This window comes from Balaenoptera borealis (assembly GCF_965194805.1).
Source record: "Balaenoptera borealis genome assembly, chromosome: 20".
Classification (NCBI taxonomy): Eukaryota; Metazoa; Chordata; class Mammalia; order Artiodactyla; family Balaenopteridae; genus Balaenoptera; species Balaenoptera borealis.
Genome location: NC_138879.1, coordinates 20,894,350 through 20,909,234, shown reverse-complemented (window position 1 = coordinate 20,909,234; position 14,885 = coordinate 20,894,350). Strand labels below are relative to the sequence as shown.

Sequence of the window (14,885 nt, the reverse complement as noted above, 5' to 3'; positions counted from 1 at the left end):
ACAGGGATTGGACAAAGGAGGCTGTGACGAAAACTGGACACAGCCCTGTAAAGAAGGGAGGAGAGAAAGAAGGGGGGGGCCGAAGGGGAGGGGGTTGGGGAGGCGGGGTCCCGGCACTGTGCTCGCGCCCCTAGCGCGCCAGTCCCGGGGCTGCAGGGAGCGCAGCGCGCTCGGCCCGGGCCCCGGCCACCGGACGCCCTACCGGACACGACCCTCCCTGGAGCTTGGACAACTGCCCACCTCGGACACTGCACCGGACACTGCCCCCCACAGGGCTGGACACTACAACGGACACTACTTCCCAGCTCCGGACATTGCTCCCTCCTCCCCCACCCCCGCTTCCCCCCTCCCCCTCCGGGGGCCCAGACTCTGAGCCCCCCGCAGGCTCTAGCTAGCGACCCCTTGCACCCCAGAGCCAGACACCGCCTCCTCCCAGTCCCCCTCTGCCTTTCCCTCCTCCCTCCTCATCTTTCCCCCCGCCCGGGTCGGAACCCCGCCAGTTTCTCCGACCCCCTGCAGCTCGGCCCCGGCTGCCCGCACCCCCATCCCCCGGCTGCTCGCCCGGATGCCTCTCCCCGGGGGATTGTGGTGGCTCCTCTGCTGCCGTCGAGGCTTTACTCTTCTGCACCGGGACTACGGGGACGGCGAGCTTAGCGGGGACGGGGACGAAGACGAGGACGAGGAGACCTTTGAGCTACGGACCCCGAGTCCAGCGGGCGGCGGGAGGGTAAGTCCCGGGGGGTTTGAAGCCTTGTCTCAATCCCTCTCACTACAACCGGCCGTCACGCCTGATCCTGCTCCAGACTCCAGCCAAACGCCGTGCTCTTGTGGACTGGGGGCACGGGAGACGTTTTTGCCTGGGGGCCAGAAGCCCCCGAGAGCTCAAGCAGCAGCCCGCCTCGGGATGTGCCTGTGGGCCTCGCGCAGCACGCTGGGCGCTGTCCACCTGCTGGGGGCCCTGAGGCAGGGGAGGCGTCACGCCTGGCCCGACCTGGCCCAGCCTCTCCCTTCCCCGCTGGGCCCGCGTCCCATCCCGTCTCCTTCCGCCTCCGCCAGCGCCGAGGAATGTGGCGAGGCCGGCTGGGCGGCTCGGACACCTGGGTCCGCTCCGCTTCCAATTCTTGAGCGCTGAGCGCTGGGGCCAGATGCGGGAGTTCCCGCCGCAGGGACCTGGGCAAGGGGAAGCAGGCATCCTCAGACTGGGGTCCGTGGCGGGGACCCCATGGAGAGGGAGCTGGGGGCCACAACTCTCCGAGGGCCCCTCATCATTACCCTGACACTCAGGGCCTCCCTGGTGAGGCTCCTGGGGAATCCCTGAGGGAATGGTGAGGGACACTCGGCTCCCGGGTTTTGTCGAACCTCCCCGTGGCGAAACTGAGGCTCTATTGGTGTGGGAGACCATCATCCCCTGACGTCCCCTCTCTGATGCCCCTGCACGCCAGCAAGCAAACTCCGGGCAACCAGACTCGCGTGTGCTGTGGCCTGGGTCAGGCTCCCTTCCCCCGCTCAGGGGTCCCCAGCAGGCCCGGTGGCTCAGTGCCCGGGTGGGGCGGGCTGCGCCGCTGGGGCCGGCGCCAGCACCTGGCGGAGGCGGAGGGCGGATAAATATAGAGGGGGGGCGGGGAGGGAGGGAATCAGGGGACTGCGATTAGGGGAGTTGGTCTAAGAGAGGGGTCAGCACCTGCCCTTATGGTGGTGTGGCCGAGAGCCCCTCTCAGACCCTCCAGAAGATAAGAGGATCTGCGCCTCCCGAAGGCACAGGACCCAGGCGTCCCCAAGGTTCCAGCCTGAGCAGGGTCAGCTTTGTGAACCACTGCCATTGCCTCCCTCATGCTCCACCTCCACCACCACCCCCCTCCTCGGAGCTTGGGGACAGGTGTCCCTGGCCCCCTTCCCCCACCTCCCCCTCCTGACTTTAGCTGCCTGGATGCAATGGGACTATGGCACAGTTCCCGCCTGACCTGGCTCCCGGTTGGGTTTTAGGCCTTTCTTAGACCCCAGTCTACAGTAGAAGTTCCAGGGCACAGGGGGTGGTAGAGGGAGGGCAAAATCCTGGACTGTACCTCCCATGGAGAGTATTCTTCAGCCTGGCCTGAGCCCCAGCAAAAGGACAGGGTCTTTACTTCCTACTGAGTTTCAGAGGTCCCTGTGGGAGGGTATAAGAAGCTCTTGGAGAAAGCCCTATACCGAAAGGGTCCCTCTTCCCTTCATTCACCTCCGTGCCTACCGCCTGCCTGCCAGCCTGAACGCCCGCCAGCCAATGAAGGGAAAATGAGGAGGAGGGGGTGACTTCGACTGCCAGAGCAAGAAAGGACTTCATCCACCTCTCCCTCTTCACAGATTGGAAACCTAAGGCCCAAAGACTCGAAGGGGCTTGCCAGGGTTCCTCAGCAAGTTTGTAGATCCGAGTTAGCGGTTGAGCTGGTATTAGAACCCAGGTCTCCTGACTCTCTGCCCAGTGCTTTTTCTACTCTACCCCAACACTTGATTGCCTCTTTAAAGAATCACAGAGACCAGGCGAGAGTCTTGGTTTCTTAGCTTGGGCTGTTCTGTAGAGACTGGTGGAAGGGGCGAGCCCAGTGGCTTCAGCTCGCTCGGTCGCAGTCACAGTCACCATCCCACTCCTTGATTCCCCAATCCCCTGAGCAGCGCTGTCCTGGGCCAGAAGCCACTGGCATCCTGGGAGGAGGGTTCTTAGCCTGAGGGCCACCCTGCCTGTTTCCCCAGGGCCCCCTGGATGTGACGCTGACTCAGCCTGTGAGGAGCGGGCCAGTCTCAGACAGGTGAACTCAGCCCCTACGTCGCATGGTCTGGGACCCCCATCTTCACCGTCTTCCCTCCCGCGGTTGTGCAATAAGGGAAAGGCCTTAACGCCGGACGCTGTGGTTTGGCCGGGGTCCCGGGGGGCGGTCCGGCTGGGGGCGCGGGGAGGAAGGGGGGGGTCCGGGCTATTTCTGGTGCGAGGTCAGAACGGCCCAGCGGTTCCCACAGCCTGGGGGAGGGGTGCCCAGCCCGGGGAGTAGGCACCCCTCGCGGTCTGGGGAGCCCTTAGAGAGGAGCCTCCTGGAGGCGGGGTGCAGGACCGGCAGGCTTGCCCAACCCTCGCTCCCCTCTTGCCCAGGCTGCAAAGCTGGGAGGAGACACGGAGCCTCATCCCGGAGAAGGGGCTGTCAGAAGACGACCCAGACGTCGTCGTGAAAGGTGGGGATCCACCTCATGCGCTCTAGAGGCCCCAATCCCAACCCTCCACGGGATAATGTCTTCTCCTGCTGATCCCCTTTCCCTCCTTCTCCCCGCAGGTTGGCTGTACCGCGAGCCCCGCGGAGGAGGGGCGCGGCCCTGGTTGCCCCCGCGCCGAGCCTGGTTCGTGCTCACCCGGGACTCCTTGGACCAGTTCAGCAGCAGCGGGAAGGGGGCGCGGCGCCTGGGGAGCCTCGTGCTCACCAGCCTGTGCTCGGTGACCGGCCCTGAGCGCAGGCCCAAGGAGACCGGTGAGACCTCATGGGGATTCTCCTACCTCCCTAGGTAGCTGCCCCAGCCAGCCCTGATTGATTGACCTCCGCGGCCTCTCTTTCCCCCAGGTCTGTGGTCAGTGACCGTGTCTGGCCGGAAGCATAGCGTCCGGCTCTGCTCGCCCCGCCAGGCTGAGGCAGAGCGCTGGGGGGTGGCGCTGCGCGAAGTGATAGCCTCCAAGGCGCCGCTGGAGACCCCCACCCAGCTGCTGCTCAGGGACATTCAGGTGCGAGGGAGGGAACTCCATGGAGAAAGAGGAGGGTGGTGGCCCCATAAACTTTCTGGGTTCATGGTGAGCCCCCTTCTCCATCACTTTGATCATTTCCATGGCCTCTAGGAGAGTTGTGGGGACCCGGAAGCTGTGGCCCTTATTTACAGACGGAACCCAATTCTGAGGCACACTAGTGGGGCCCTGTATGCCCCACTTCTGCCCCTGCCCTACGGAGTCAGTGCCCCAGGTGAGTGGTGCCATGGCCCAAGACCCTTGGATGGGGAATCTGAATGCCTCACCTGATAGGGATCTAGGAGTCCTCAGGGGGCCTACCCAGCCCCTCATTTTTCAAAGGATGAAGATGAAACCAGAAGCTGAGCAGACTGATACCCAAGGTAGAGGGGGAGGAAAGCCAGCACAGAAAGTAAAGGCTCCCTTTGACCACCTTCTCTGGATCTCATTCTGACTACTGATGTTCCTTCATGAGTTTTTACACCTTCTATTTTGTTCTTTCATTATACTCTCAACACCATGGCATACTGCCTTTACAAGTGGTGGGAAAGCCACCACCTTGGGAGAATGTGCTGACCTCATCTAGTTATACTTCTCCCCAAAAGGGAATAGTGACAGGCCCAGGTCCTCAAGCTAGAGGATAAAGGGGAGCTGGGAGAAGAACCCTGGTTTTCTGACTCGCGGTCCAACCCGTTTTCTGGCCCATGGTGATAGCTGTCAGCACCCAATTACAGAATCTGAAGGTTGACCCTGTGTCCTTATAGTCCATCCCTCCAAGTTACTAACTCAAAGTGCAGCCTTAGGGGATCTGGAGGGGGAGATTCCCGGGTGGCAGGGGTTGAATTTGGCTCTGTGGGGACGATTGCTTTCCCTTCACTCTTCCTGTCCTTCGCACTCTCCCCTCCTTGCCACCCCTGTCCCCTTACACTCCCTCTGACCTTCCCCTGGTTCACGCCTGCCTCCCAGGGCCCAGCTCTGTGTCCCCTCTCCAAACCATCCCTCCGCCCCCGCCGTCCCGCAGGTCCGGGCTACGCTCCCTTGCGCGAGGAGGCGGTGCGGCTGTTCCTGGCGCTGCAGGCCCTGGAGGGGGCGCGGCGCCCCGGGCCCCTGATGCAGGGTGTGCTCCAGACCTGCCGGGACCTGCCTGCGCTCCGAGACGAGCTCTTCCTGCAGCTGGCTAAGCAGACCTCGGGCCCCGCAGGCCCCCCCGGGCCTCCAGCTACCCAAGACCCTGCGGCCCTGCGGTACTGGCAGCTCCTCACTTGCATGAGCTGTACCTTCCGGCCTGGCGGACCTGTACGGGGGCACCTCCTGGGGCATCTGGAGAGGTGAGAGGGGAGGCGTGGGGGTAAGGCCAAGGCAAGGGAGCTAAGGGGCTGGGAAAGAATGGCAGGTCTTTCCAAAGGGTTTGGCAGATGGAGAACTTGGATCCAGACAAGGGAAGGGACTTGCTCCAAGGTCAGGGCTCTGCTAATATGCATAGTGCCTTTGTGGGAATTACAAGATCATACACCACTTGCGAGCGGAGGAATTACAAAAAGGCTCCCCACTTTGGGCAGCGGAATTATTAAAAGGCTGTTTTTCTCGGAGCTGATGCAGTCCAGCGCCAGGGCTTTTAGGTTGGAAAGAGGAATGCGGCTGGAGTTTGGATTTCAACCCGAAGGAGGATCATGGAAACTCTGGGAAGTGGGAGGGGGCAGTAAAGAGAAAGCTGCCAGGGGCCTTAGAAAGTAATTCTGCTCCATACAGAGCATCGGGGTAGATTCAGAAGATCTGGCCGCGCTGCCTTCAAGGAACTTAGAGTTGGAGGGGAGGGAATCGGCGAGGCAAAATAAACTATAAAGTAAGAAGGCAACAGGGAGGAGGTGAAGGAAAGCCCTCGGAGCACTGACTCTCCAGTTCTCCCTAACCCAGGACTGAGCAGGCGCTCCCGGACTCGGAACTGGCGGAATACGCGCGCTTCATACGAAAAGCGCTGGGCCGGACGCGCGGCCGGGAGCTGGTGCCCTCGCTGGCAGAGATTTCCGCGCTGAGCCGACGGCAGGAGTTGTTGTGCACCGTGCACTGTCCGGGGGCTGGTGCCTGCCCTGTGGCCATAGACTCCCACACCACGGCGGGAGACGTAAGACCACAGAGAAAACCCCTGAAACCTCAACCTTCCTCCCAGCTTCCCATGCCTGGCTCTCCTGGTGCCTGGGCCCTAGGTTTGCCCGAGTCTGAGAGTCATCAGTTGGGTAAAGGCTGTATGTGGCGGGACTAAGAGACCTGAAAGACCCCTCCAGTTAGACCCCTCCAGAAGTACTGGCAAGACCCCTGCGCGGTCTGGGTCTGACTTTCCTCTTATGTTCTCACCCCTCCAGGTTGCTCGAGAGCTGGTGGGGCGGCTGGGCTTGACCCGGAGCCGCAATGCATTCGCGCTGTACGAGCAGCGAGGGGCCCAGGAGCGAGCCCTGGCCGGGGGGACTCTCGTGGCCGACGTGCTCACCAGGTTTGAGAAGTAAATGTCCAGCCCCAGCCCTGCTCTCCGTTAGCCCATTCGCCTCTCGGCTTCGGTCAATCCCCAAGCAAACGTTTACCGAGCGCCTGCCACTTGCCCGGAACAGTAAATTTCACTGGTTCACAGACGGATTCTTGTCCGCCGGCGGTTTGCAGTCAGGCTTCAAGGCTCGCCTGCTCTGTTCATTCCGCCCGGGCCCCGCCCCAAACATCTGGCCCCGCCTCTTTCCCCTGGGCCCGCGCCTTGGGGGCCCCTGCTTCCCGGAAGCATCGCGGCCTTCTTTATTCTGCAGCTTGGCGGCGGAGGAAGCCGGGCTGGAGGATCCGCCGGACTCCAGCTGGAGACTGTGTCTGCGTCTTCACGGACCACTGCACCCTGAGGGGCTGTCCCCAGACGGTCACGAACTGCCCTTCCTCTTTGAGCAGGTGAGGATCTCCGGTATTCACGCCCAGCGAAGACCCGCGAGCCTGAACCCCTCCCTTTCTGGGCCATCGCATTTCGCCGTTATGGCAACCCCTGGGGAGGCGGTGCTCGAACCCAGACCTCAGGTTCCACACCCCGAGGTGTCTTCGCGACGGTACCCCGCCGCTCCCGCGCTGACGCCCCCTGCCTCCCCGTAGGCTCACGCTCTGCTGCTGCGCGGCCGGCCGGCCCTGCCCGACGACACGCTGCGCGCCCAGGCGGCGCTGCGCCTGCGGAGTCTGCACCGAGACTTCTCCCCGCGGGCGCCCCTGCCGCGCCTGGACCGCTTGCTGCCCGCCCCGGCCCCGCCGCGTGAAGACCCTCCCCGCCCGGTGCCCAGGCCTCCCCGCTCCGCCGCCCTGCTGGCCGGGGCAATCTGGAGCCCGGGCCTGGCCAAGAGGCGGGCGGAGCGGGCCCGGCGCGGCGGGGCCGGCCGCCCGGCGGGAAGCGTGGCCCGCGAGGGAGGAGGTGGCGCCGGCACGGCGGCTGCTGTGCTGGGAGGCTGGAAGCGGCTACGGGGCATGGGCCGAGCTGAGGCCATGGCTGCCTACCTGGCTCTGGCGGCGCAGTGTCCAGGGTTCGGCGCTGCTCGGTATGACGTTCTGGAGCTGAGCACGGTGAGGGGGAGAAGGGAGAGGGGGACTCTGGCGGCCCGAGCCCCACACCTTTGCCCCAGAGCCACAGGCCCCCATTGTGGGTCACTTCACTCCCTACACCCAGCACAGCTGCCCATCTCAAACCCCAGGAGTCACTGGCCCTGGGGCCCTCACCTCTGTGGAGCTGTGGATTATAGGGGCGGACCAGGAAACTTCTTGCTCACAGCCATCTCCCCACACCAAAAATAATGTTGCAGGGTTCCCTCCTTCCACCCTGACTCTGCCTGTCTGTCCGCAGGAGCCTGGTGGGGGCGCTCCACAGAAGCTATGCCTGGGCCTGGGAGCCAAGGCCATGTCCCTCTCCCGACCGGGTGAGACACAGCCCGTTCACAGTGTCAGCTATGGCCGTGTGGCCGCCTGCCAACTAATGGGCCCCCACACCCTGGCGTTGAGGGTGGGAGAGAGCCAGCTCCTCCTGCAGAGTCCCCAGGTGAGTGGGAAGAGGGTGTAGAAGTAGGAAGGAAGGGAAAGGATGTCAAGAAACATTTATTAAGCATTGAGCATGGGCCAGGTACAGCTCTAGACCCTGGAGATCCAACAGCGATCAAAGACAAACAAGGAGCTTACATCAGAGCCAGCAATCAGACACTAAACAAGGAATCAAGCACTTTTTTTTTTTTTCTAATTTTTTTGGCCACACCAGGCGGCATGCGGGATCTTAGTTCCCTGACCAGGGATGGAACCCATGCCCCCTGCAGTGGAAGTGTGGAGTCTCAGCCACTGGACAGCCAGGGAAGTCCCCTCAAAGACTATTTAAAACAGTGACAAATGCTATGAAGGAAAGGGTAGTGAGACAGGAAGTGATTGGAGGGGGCCATAGCATTAGGTAGGACGGTCAGGAAAAGATACGCCACAACAGTGACACTTAAGCTAGCCAAAGGAAGATCTGGGGGCACAGCATTCCAGGTGGAGGAACTTGCAAGTGCAAAGGCCCTGAGTTGAGAATAACCTTAGGATATTAGAGGAGCAGAAAGAAGCAAGTGTGATTGGCACGTTGTGAGTGAGGGAGAGCGATGAGGAGGAAGGAAAGATTGTAGGGGGCAGCTCATGTAAGGCCTTGGGAAGGAGCCTGGGTGGAGGATGAGAAAAAGGAGAACCCAGTGGCCCCTTGTGTACTCTGACCTCTGCCCTCCCTTAGGTGGAAGAGATCATGCAGCTGGTGAATGCCTACTTGGCCAACCCCTCCCCTGAGAGGCCCAGCAGTAGTCCTCCTCCATGCCAAGACCTGCCAGACACCTCCCCTCCCAGCCAGCACCCGGGCCTGGACGAGCCCCAGGGACAGTCTGGCTGTTTGGGGCAGCTGCAGGACTGAGCTTGCCAAGAGGTCACGACCTCCCTCTTGCCTCCATCCTGGACTTGGACTGCTCTGCGATTTCAGGGAACCATGGACCCTTTTGGCCCTGCAGGGACAGGGCACACCCCACACCCAAGGGCTGCAATGGGTGCAGACAATTTTCTAGTTTGTTTCTTAATTTATTTGTAGAAGAGAAGACACACAAAAAAATTCCTTATTTACACAAACCCTTCCTGTGGGAGTGTTGTCAGTGGGATAAGTTGGAGCCCCAGAGCTCAGAGCTCCACCTCCGGGGACGCCCACACTCTGGGCTTTTACCAGCACTGAGGGGAGCCTGAACACCACAGGGCTCCACCCTCCGTGATCTTCTGGATTTAACCTCCTCCTGGCCGGTATGCTGCCCTAGGGTGGTGGGTGGGGCAGGCAAGAGGACAGTTTTGGAAGCTGGCAATTACTCATCCTTCTTCCACTGAGTGGCATAGGGGTGGCCTCTTGGCATCCCTGAGGCCCGAGGACTGAGTCATCAGGACTGGCACTACCCAGTCCTACCCTGGTGTCCAGCTTCTGGGTCTTGGTTGGGTCCATCTTTAGTGTGCCTACTGCTTTGGGACTGGAACAGAAGAAGCTTGGGGCAGGATCAGACCCAAGAACTTCTCTGGCACAGATAAAGAATTTATCAGGATGGGCTCAGCCCTACTTTCATCAGATTGGGCTGAATTGGATTGATTCTTGAGGATCTAATCGCCTTGTGCCTGGGAATATAGTCTTGGCTTTCTTGACCTACTCAGGATGCTGCAGGCCGTCCTTCAGTAGCCTCTACAGCCTCTGCCCTGAGTGGAGGAGGCTGGGGCAATATGGGCAATACTGACCCACCCTGGGGCAGGAGCTTAGGCACTGAGGAGACGGCAGACATCAGTAATCCTCTGTAGTCTTGAGAGTAGGACTGGCTCCAGTAGAACAGCTTGGTTCTAGGCAAGGGATGCTCATGGAAACAGTGGACATACAAAGACCGGGACTAAGCTAGAGCAGGTAAAGGCCACCCTACCAACACATGCCTGGGAACTGTGAGGCACCATGGAGATCCTTTTATCGTCCCCCATATTCATAGACCAAGGCCTGACTATATTCACAATGAAGCTTTATTACTTTATTAGAGCTAAATAAGCATACCAAGGGTCAGGCATGGAAGGGAGGAAGCAGGGCCAACTCCTGGGCTGGAGAAGAACCTAGAAAGGTTGTTGGTGAGGGGAATTTGGACCAGAGGCACCAGGCATGATGGGGGCTGTGCTTACTGTCCAGGGGGTGCAGTGGGGAGGAAGTCACTGCTCCTGGGTGCCCCAGGAGATGTAGTCTGGCCGCGTGGCTGCATGGTACTCGTCAATAAGCTCCTGCACGACCTCCCTGGACCTGTCCAGCTCGTCAAAGTTCTCCTTGAAGATGTCCTCCTTGCGGAACTGCTCCAGGAAGGCCTCCCGCTTCCGCAGCTTGTCGTACTGCTGGCAGGAACTTTCAAAGAGCTGCAAGAGATAGAAATCTCCAGGAGCCAGTGCAAGACAAGGGGTTGGAATGGATCTGGGGGAGAATGAGGAAGGTGGCTAGTGGAAGAGAGTGGCCAAAGAAGACCAGGAGGCTAGGCTCACCGAGGAGATGCTGGTGTGGTTGGCCATCATGAGCCCGCTGACCCTGTGGGCAGAAGGCAGGTAGGGCGACTTCCTGGACAGGGCCACCTGGATGCTGGCTGGGCCCCAGGGGATGAAGTTGGCCAACTTCCGTTCCCGGATCCTCTGCAGGCTCTTGTGGACCTGAGGTGGGCACAGGAGTGGTGGTGGTAGCCTCTCCTCTACCCCTGTGGGCTCTGGGGGTAGAACGAAGGGGCCTCACCTACCTGGGTAGGGTCCACCTCCCCCTGGATGATGTTGAGGATGGCGATGTAGCAGTGGTTGGTCTGGCGATCCCGGCCCGTGGACACCATCACGTTCTTGGGCTGCAGCAGCCTCCTCATGACGTCCAGGACCGTGGTCTTCCTCACGCTGGCCACCTGAGGGGAGAGTGGCCACAGGGCAGGCCAGCACTCAGGGCACAGTCGAGACACGCACGGACAGAGAGCAGTAGGCAACACACGTCCCCATCAGACTCGGGGTAGTTTGGCCTCTCTGGGGAGTGTCCTTAGATTCAGGTCCACCCTGAGCCTCTGCTGTGGGATCGGGGATCTCAGTCCTCCCGAGCTCAGCAAGCTCACGCCCTTGTGCAGGAGCACCAGCAGACCCCGTACAGCGCGGGCCCTGCGGGGAGCCACAGGCAGAGGGAAGAGGAGAGCAAGTCAGCCAGGAAGTCGCCCAGCCTGTGCCAGTCCCTGAGCGCAGGGCCTCTGGGGGCTGCACGGGGCAGCTCCGGGTGCAGCAGGGAAAAGAGAAAGGCTAGGCAGGGCCTGCTGGGCCTGAGGGCTGCTCTTACCGACTGGTCCGTGGTGAGGGGTGTGTAGCCAGTCATGAGGAAGTGGAGCCGTGGTGTGGGAATGAGCGAGGCGATGAGGCCGATGAGGTCGTTGTTCATGTAGCCGGGGTAGCGCAGGGTGGTGGTGCTGGCCGACATGATGGTGGACACCTGGGGACAGGGGTGCTGTGTCAAGGGCCTTATCCTGGGAGGCCTCCCTTCCCCAGATGGCACTCCGGCAAGGCGGGGTTCCAATCCAAAAGAGTCTAGGAGTGAGGGCTCACCAGCTGGTTGATCTGAGAGAAGGATGGGTTCTGGATGTGCAGGCGGTCTGTGGCGATCCGGTTCAGGGCTGTGTTGTCCAGCACCACCTGGGGAGACAGAAGAGGGTCACGGCACCTTTTTGAGGAGAAAGGGGGCAGAGAAATAAGTAATTTGCTTAGTCCCCCTCTAAACTCCAAAACTAGGAAGAACTCCAAAACTAGGAAGTAGGTGTGCTAATTTAAAGGGCAAGTACTGTCTCTGGGGCATCAGGAGACACGTTTCTACCACCCAGTGCATTAAACAAATATTTGATTGTCCAACATGTGCCAGGCATGGTGCCTAGAGAAACTATGGAGAGTAAAACAGGCATGGTCTTCCCCCTCACCACATCTATAGTCTAGAGGAGGGAGACCGACATTAAATATAAAACAACAGCAAAGTACAGTTATAGCCTGAAATATGCACAAAGGAATTTGACCTTGTCTCGGGGGTCAGGGAAGGTTTTGCTAAGAAAGTGACCCTTGGGCTGAGAATGTAAGCATGAGTAGGCATTAAACAGGCTAAGTGGCGTGGCTTCCCTGGTGGCACAGTGGTTAAGAATCTGCCTGCCAATGCAGGGAACACGGGTTCGAGCCCTGGTCCAGGAAGATCCCACATGCCGTAGAGCAACTAAGCCCGTAAGCCACAGCTACTGAGCCCGCGTGCCACAACTACTGAAGCTCGCACGCCTAGAGCCTGTGCTCTGCAACAAGAGAAGCCACCACAATAAGAAGCCCACACACCACAACGAAGAGTAGCCCCGCTTGATGCAACTAGAGAAAGCCCGTGCGCAGCAATGAAGACTCAATGCAGCCAAAAATAAAATTAATTAATTAAAAAAAAAAAAAGAGGCTAAGTGGAGACACGTGGGGTGGGGGGGTGTTATTCACTTTGCTGAGAGTCTTGCTGCCTAAAGGGACTATAAGAAACTTGGTCAGGTCCTTATTTCATAATTAGGTCCACCAGGTACGGCTTTGTTGGTCCTCTGTTCTCTGGGCAAGGGCTTGGGAAGGGCAGAGTGTAGGTGTCTCTCTGGTTTGGGGAGGTCGACCAAAGCCCCCACTCCCTCCTCGCATGCTCACCACACAGTCTGCATTCTGGGTCAGCCTCTTGAGCGTGAGCAGTGAGTTGTAGGGCTGGACCACCACATCGCTCATTTCATCCTGGTTGGGAAACACTGAGTATGTCTGCACCAGCTTCTTGGGGTACCTGGGGGTGAGGAAGAGGGAAAGGGGAAGGTGACATAGTAAATTGGAAGGACTCCCATCACTGCCCATCTCTATCTTCTCTAGGGATAACAGGGGCCATTCCTTTCCAAGTGCCACCAACATCTTATACAAAAGGGGTGAGGGCAGAACTGAGTCTTCAGAGCCCAGAAGCCAAAAAGGATAAGCCTAAAGCATCAAACCTCGTAGGTCCCCTTCTCCCCCTAGGCACACCCGCCTCCTGGGAGTTACTGCTTCCAAGATGTTCCCTGGGTGGCCAGGCTCTGTTCCTACCTATGACTCAAAGGTGGTAGTGGTAGGCCTTCCAGCCCGAAAGAAAAAAGCGATAAAAAGGAAAGACATTACCCAGGGAAACAGGGCTAATGCCCTCTCCCCAAACACAGGCTTACCTGTCATTCAGTCGCTCTAAGAGGTAGGAACCCAGGCCAGAACCGGTGCCCCCAGCGATGGAATGACACAGCACGAAGCCCTGCAAGGGAGGGATGGAGAGGCAGTCTCCAGGGATCTGGCGGAGAGGCTTCAGGCTTGTGTCATTCCCCACTCCCAACACGCTCATGTGTCAAGGCTTCCTCTATGTCCATCCAGACTGAGGCTCCTTGAGATGGAAGGAACTGATGCCATCCAGATTAGGATCTCCTTGAGGACAAGGACTGTACCTTATTTACCTATCTCACATCTGATACTCAGTGGAAGAGTTCTGAATTGAATTGCCCCCATCACACATCTGATCAGGCTATCTCCTGACCTTTCCCCAGCACTTTTCAGCTTCCTCCCCACCCCCACCCCCCAGGGGGGCAGCCTCACCTCTAGGCTGTCACTTCCATCTGCTTCTCGGTCTATGATGTCAAAGATGTCTTCATGGATTTTCTCACCCTGTATAGAGACATGAGGAGGGAGGATGAGGATGAAGTTTCTGGAGAGCATCTCTTTTCAGCACCAATAATTCTACTCTCGGACACTGCTGCCACCTCAAACAGAGGGCTATGGCCCTCCCCCCAGAAATGCTACTTTGCAAATGGTTTGCACAAAGTTTGCATAAACCTCTCTCTGGCTGTCCCTCTTATCAGGGTAATCCCCTTGTCTCTTATTTATTGTCAGTGTGGGCAAATCCCCAGACTGCTTGTTCCTGCGTTGCCCCAGAAAGGGAACATCAAGAATCTCTGGGATGGCCACCTGGATACCTGGGAGAATCCGCTGGCCCAGTTGTTGCCAGCTCCTCCTCCATGCTCTGACAGGTAGATGTTCTCTGGGTTGTAGAGCTTGGCATAGGGGGAATTGAGGATGGAATGGATCACCCGCGGCTCCAGGTCCAGCAGCACCGCCCTGGGGATGTAGTGCTCATCGTCTGCCTGTCAAGGGGAGTCCAGGATCGGGCCCAGTAAGCTCGGGCCCACCCAGTCCTCCAGTCCTCCCAACTCTGGCTCCTGCCTGCCCTCCCTCTTCAAGCCAGCCGCCCTGGCTCCTTTGCCCAGCAGGTTTCCCAGTACCAAGCCCTTCGTTTCAGGCCCCATGGGCCATTGCCAACCCTGGCTAAGTCGCTGGGGGCACCTGGTAGAAAAAGACGTCCTTGCGGTCAGTGCCTTCGGTGGCGAACTCCTCCACGATGCCCTCGGGGCTGATACCATGCTCGGCGCACAGCTGTTTCCAGAACTCGAACCCAACTAGGGGGGGAGAGGAGAGACGCCTGGATCTGCTAGAGCCGTAAGGCCTCAGGAGCCCAGGGTGAGGCTCAGAGGCTGTCACACTCAGAGGGTGGGCCCAAGAGTCTGGGAGCCGTGACAGCCGGGGGCTGGAGGCAGGGCTCTCGGTCTGGGGTCCGGGACTTGGTTCATCATGCGCAGTAGGGCAGGGGGTTCATGGAAGGGAAAGGGGGGGCTGGAGGATGCGAAGCACTCGGGTGGGACCCGAAGGGGCAGAACCGGAGACTGGCTGGGCCCGGCGATCGTTCGCTCACTCTGGTTGCCGCACTGGCCCAGTTGCAGGGTGATGATCTCCCGGGGCATCGCTTTTCAGACGAGGGCGCGCCAGCCCGTCCGGGCCAAGCGGGAGTCACGGCAGGGACTAATGCCTGGCAGCCGGACGCGCAGGACGTGGGGAGCGCGCGCTCTCTTCGGCTTTTGACGCGGATGCTCAGTCTGCGCGTGTGCAGTGCGGGCCTCCCCTCGGCCGGCGGCCGCGGAGCCCAACCTGGGCATCTTCTCCCCCACAGCAGTTGCAGCTGGAATCCGCACAGGCGCAGAGTGAGGCCACGCCCCCTCCTGCCCACCAACCCCAGCTC

The 14,885-nt window shown here is 59.9% G+C and overlaps 2 protein-coding genes across 8 annotated transcripts; one reads left to right on the top strand and one right to left on the bottom strand.

Moving 5' to 3' along the window:
* The first annotated feature begins 134 nt into the window (after nt 1-134).
* PLEKHH3 (pleckstrin homology, MyTH4 and FERM domain containing H3) lies at nt 135-8,872 on the top strand. 7 transcript variants are annotated; one of them, XM_082371788.1, is made up of 13 exons: nt 135-727; nt 2,728-2,783; nt 3,122-3,201; nt 3,300-3,491; nt 3,582-3,739; nt 3,851-3,971; nt 4,758-5,064; nt 5,651-5,858; nt 6,097-6,233; nt 6,526-6,658; nt 6,854-7,287; nt 7,590-7,662; nt 8,490-8,872. In XM_082371788.1, the coding sequence occupies exons 1-13, from the start codon at nt 566-568 to the stop codon at nt 8,661-8,663; spliced, it is 2,235 nt and encodes a 744-aa protein (XP_082227914.1). In that variant the 5' UTR covers nt 135-565; the 3' UTR covers nt 8,664-8,872. The 7 variants fall into 7 exon arrangements, 6 of the variants coding, with proteins under 6 accessions (XP_082227914.1, XP_082227915.1, XP_082227913.1 ...); XM_082371789.1 differs by having other exon boundaries at nt 136-727; nt 6,854-7,312; XR_014238401.1 differs by having other exon boundaries at nt 137-727; nt 7,590-7,781; nt 8,490-8,628.
* Nucleotides 8,873-9,766: 894 nt separating this feature from the next.
* On the bottom strand, nt 9,767-14,840 carry LOC309618294 (tubulin gamma-2 chain). Its single transcript, XM_082371799.1, has 11 exons — nt 14,562-14,840; nt 14,156-14,268; nt 13,789-13,956; nt 13,412-13,480; nt 12,997-13,076; nt 12,464-12,590; nt 11,363-11,449; nt 11,100-11,249; nt 10,531-10,683; nt 10,286-10,447; nt 9,767-10,162 (listed from the first exon to the last, which is right to left on the bottom strand). The coding sequence occupies exons 1-11, from the start codon at nt 14,608-14,610 to the stop codon at nt 9,965-9,967; spliced, it is 1,356 nt and encodes a 451-aa protein (XP_082227925.1). The 5' UTR covers nt 14,611-14,840; the 3' UTR covers nt 9,767-9,964.
* Nucleotides 14,841-14,885: the final 45 nt, after the last annotated feature.

What these genes read in the sequence shown, in the direction of transcription:
- LOC309618294 (XM_082371799.1), bottom strand. Translation starts at nt 14,610, where the DNA reads ATGCCCCGGGAGATCATCACCCTGCAACTGGGCCAGTGCGGCAACCAG. An exon ending in AGGACGTCTTTTTCTACCAG is followed by an intron (nt 13,957 to 14,155) that starts GTGCCCCCAGCG and finishes TCCCCTTGACAG; the next exon opens with GCAGACGATGAGCACTACAT. An exon ending in ACCACACCAGCATCTCCTCG is followed by an intron (nt 10,163 to 10,285) that starts GTGAGCCTAGCC and finishes TATCTCTTGCAG; the next exon opens with CTCTTTGAAAGTTCCTGCCA.
- PLEKHH3 (XM_082371786.1), top strand. Translation starts at nt 566, where the DNA reads ATGCCTCTCCCCGGGGGATTGTGGTGGCTCCTCTGCTGCCGTCGAGGC. An exon ending in CTCCTGGGGCATCTGGAGAG is followed by an intron (nt 5,065 to 5,650) that starts GTGAGAGGGGAG and finishes TCCCTAACCCAG; the next exon opens with GACTGAGCAGGCGCTCCCGG. An exon ending in ACGTTCTGGAGCTGAGCACG is followed by an intron (nt 7,313 to 7,589) that starts GTGAGGGGGAGA and finishes GTCTGTCCGCAG; the next exon opens with GAGCCTGGTGGGGGCGCTCC.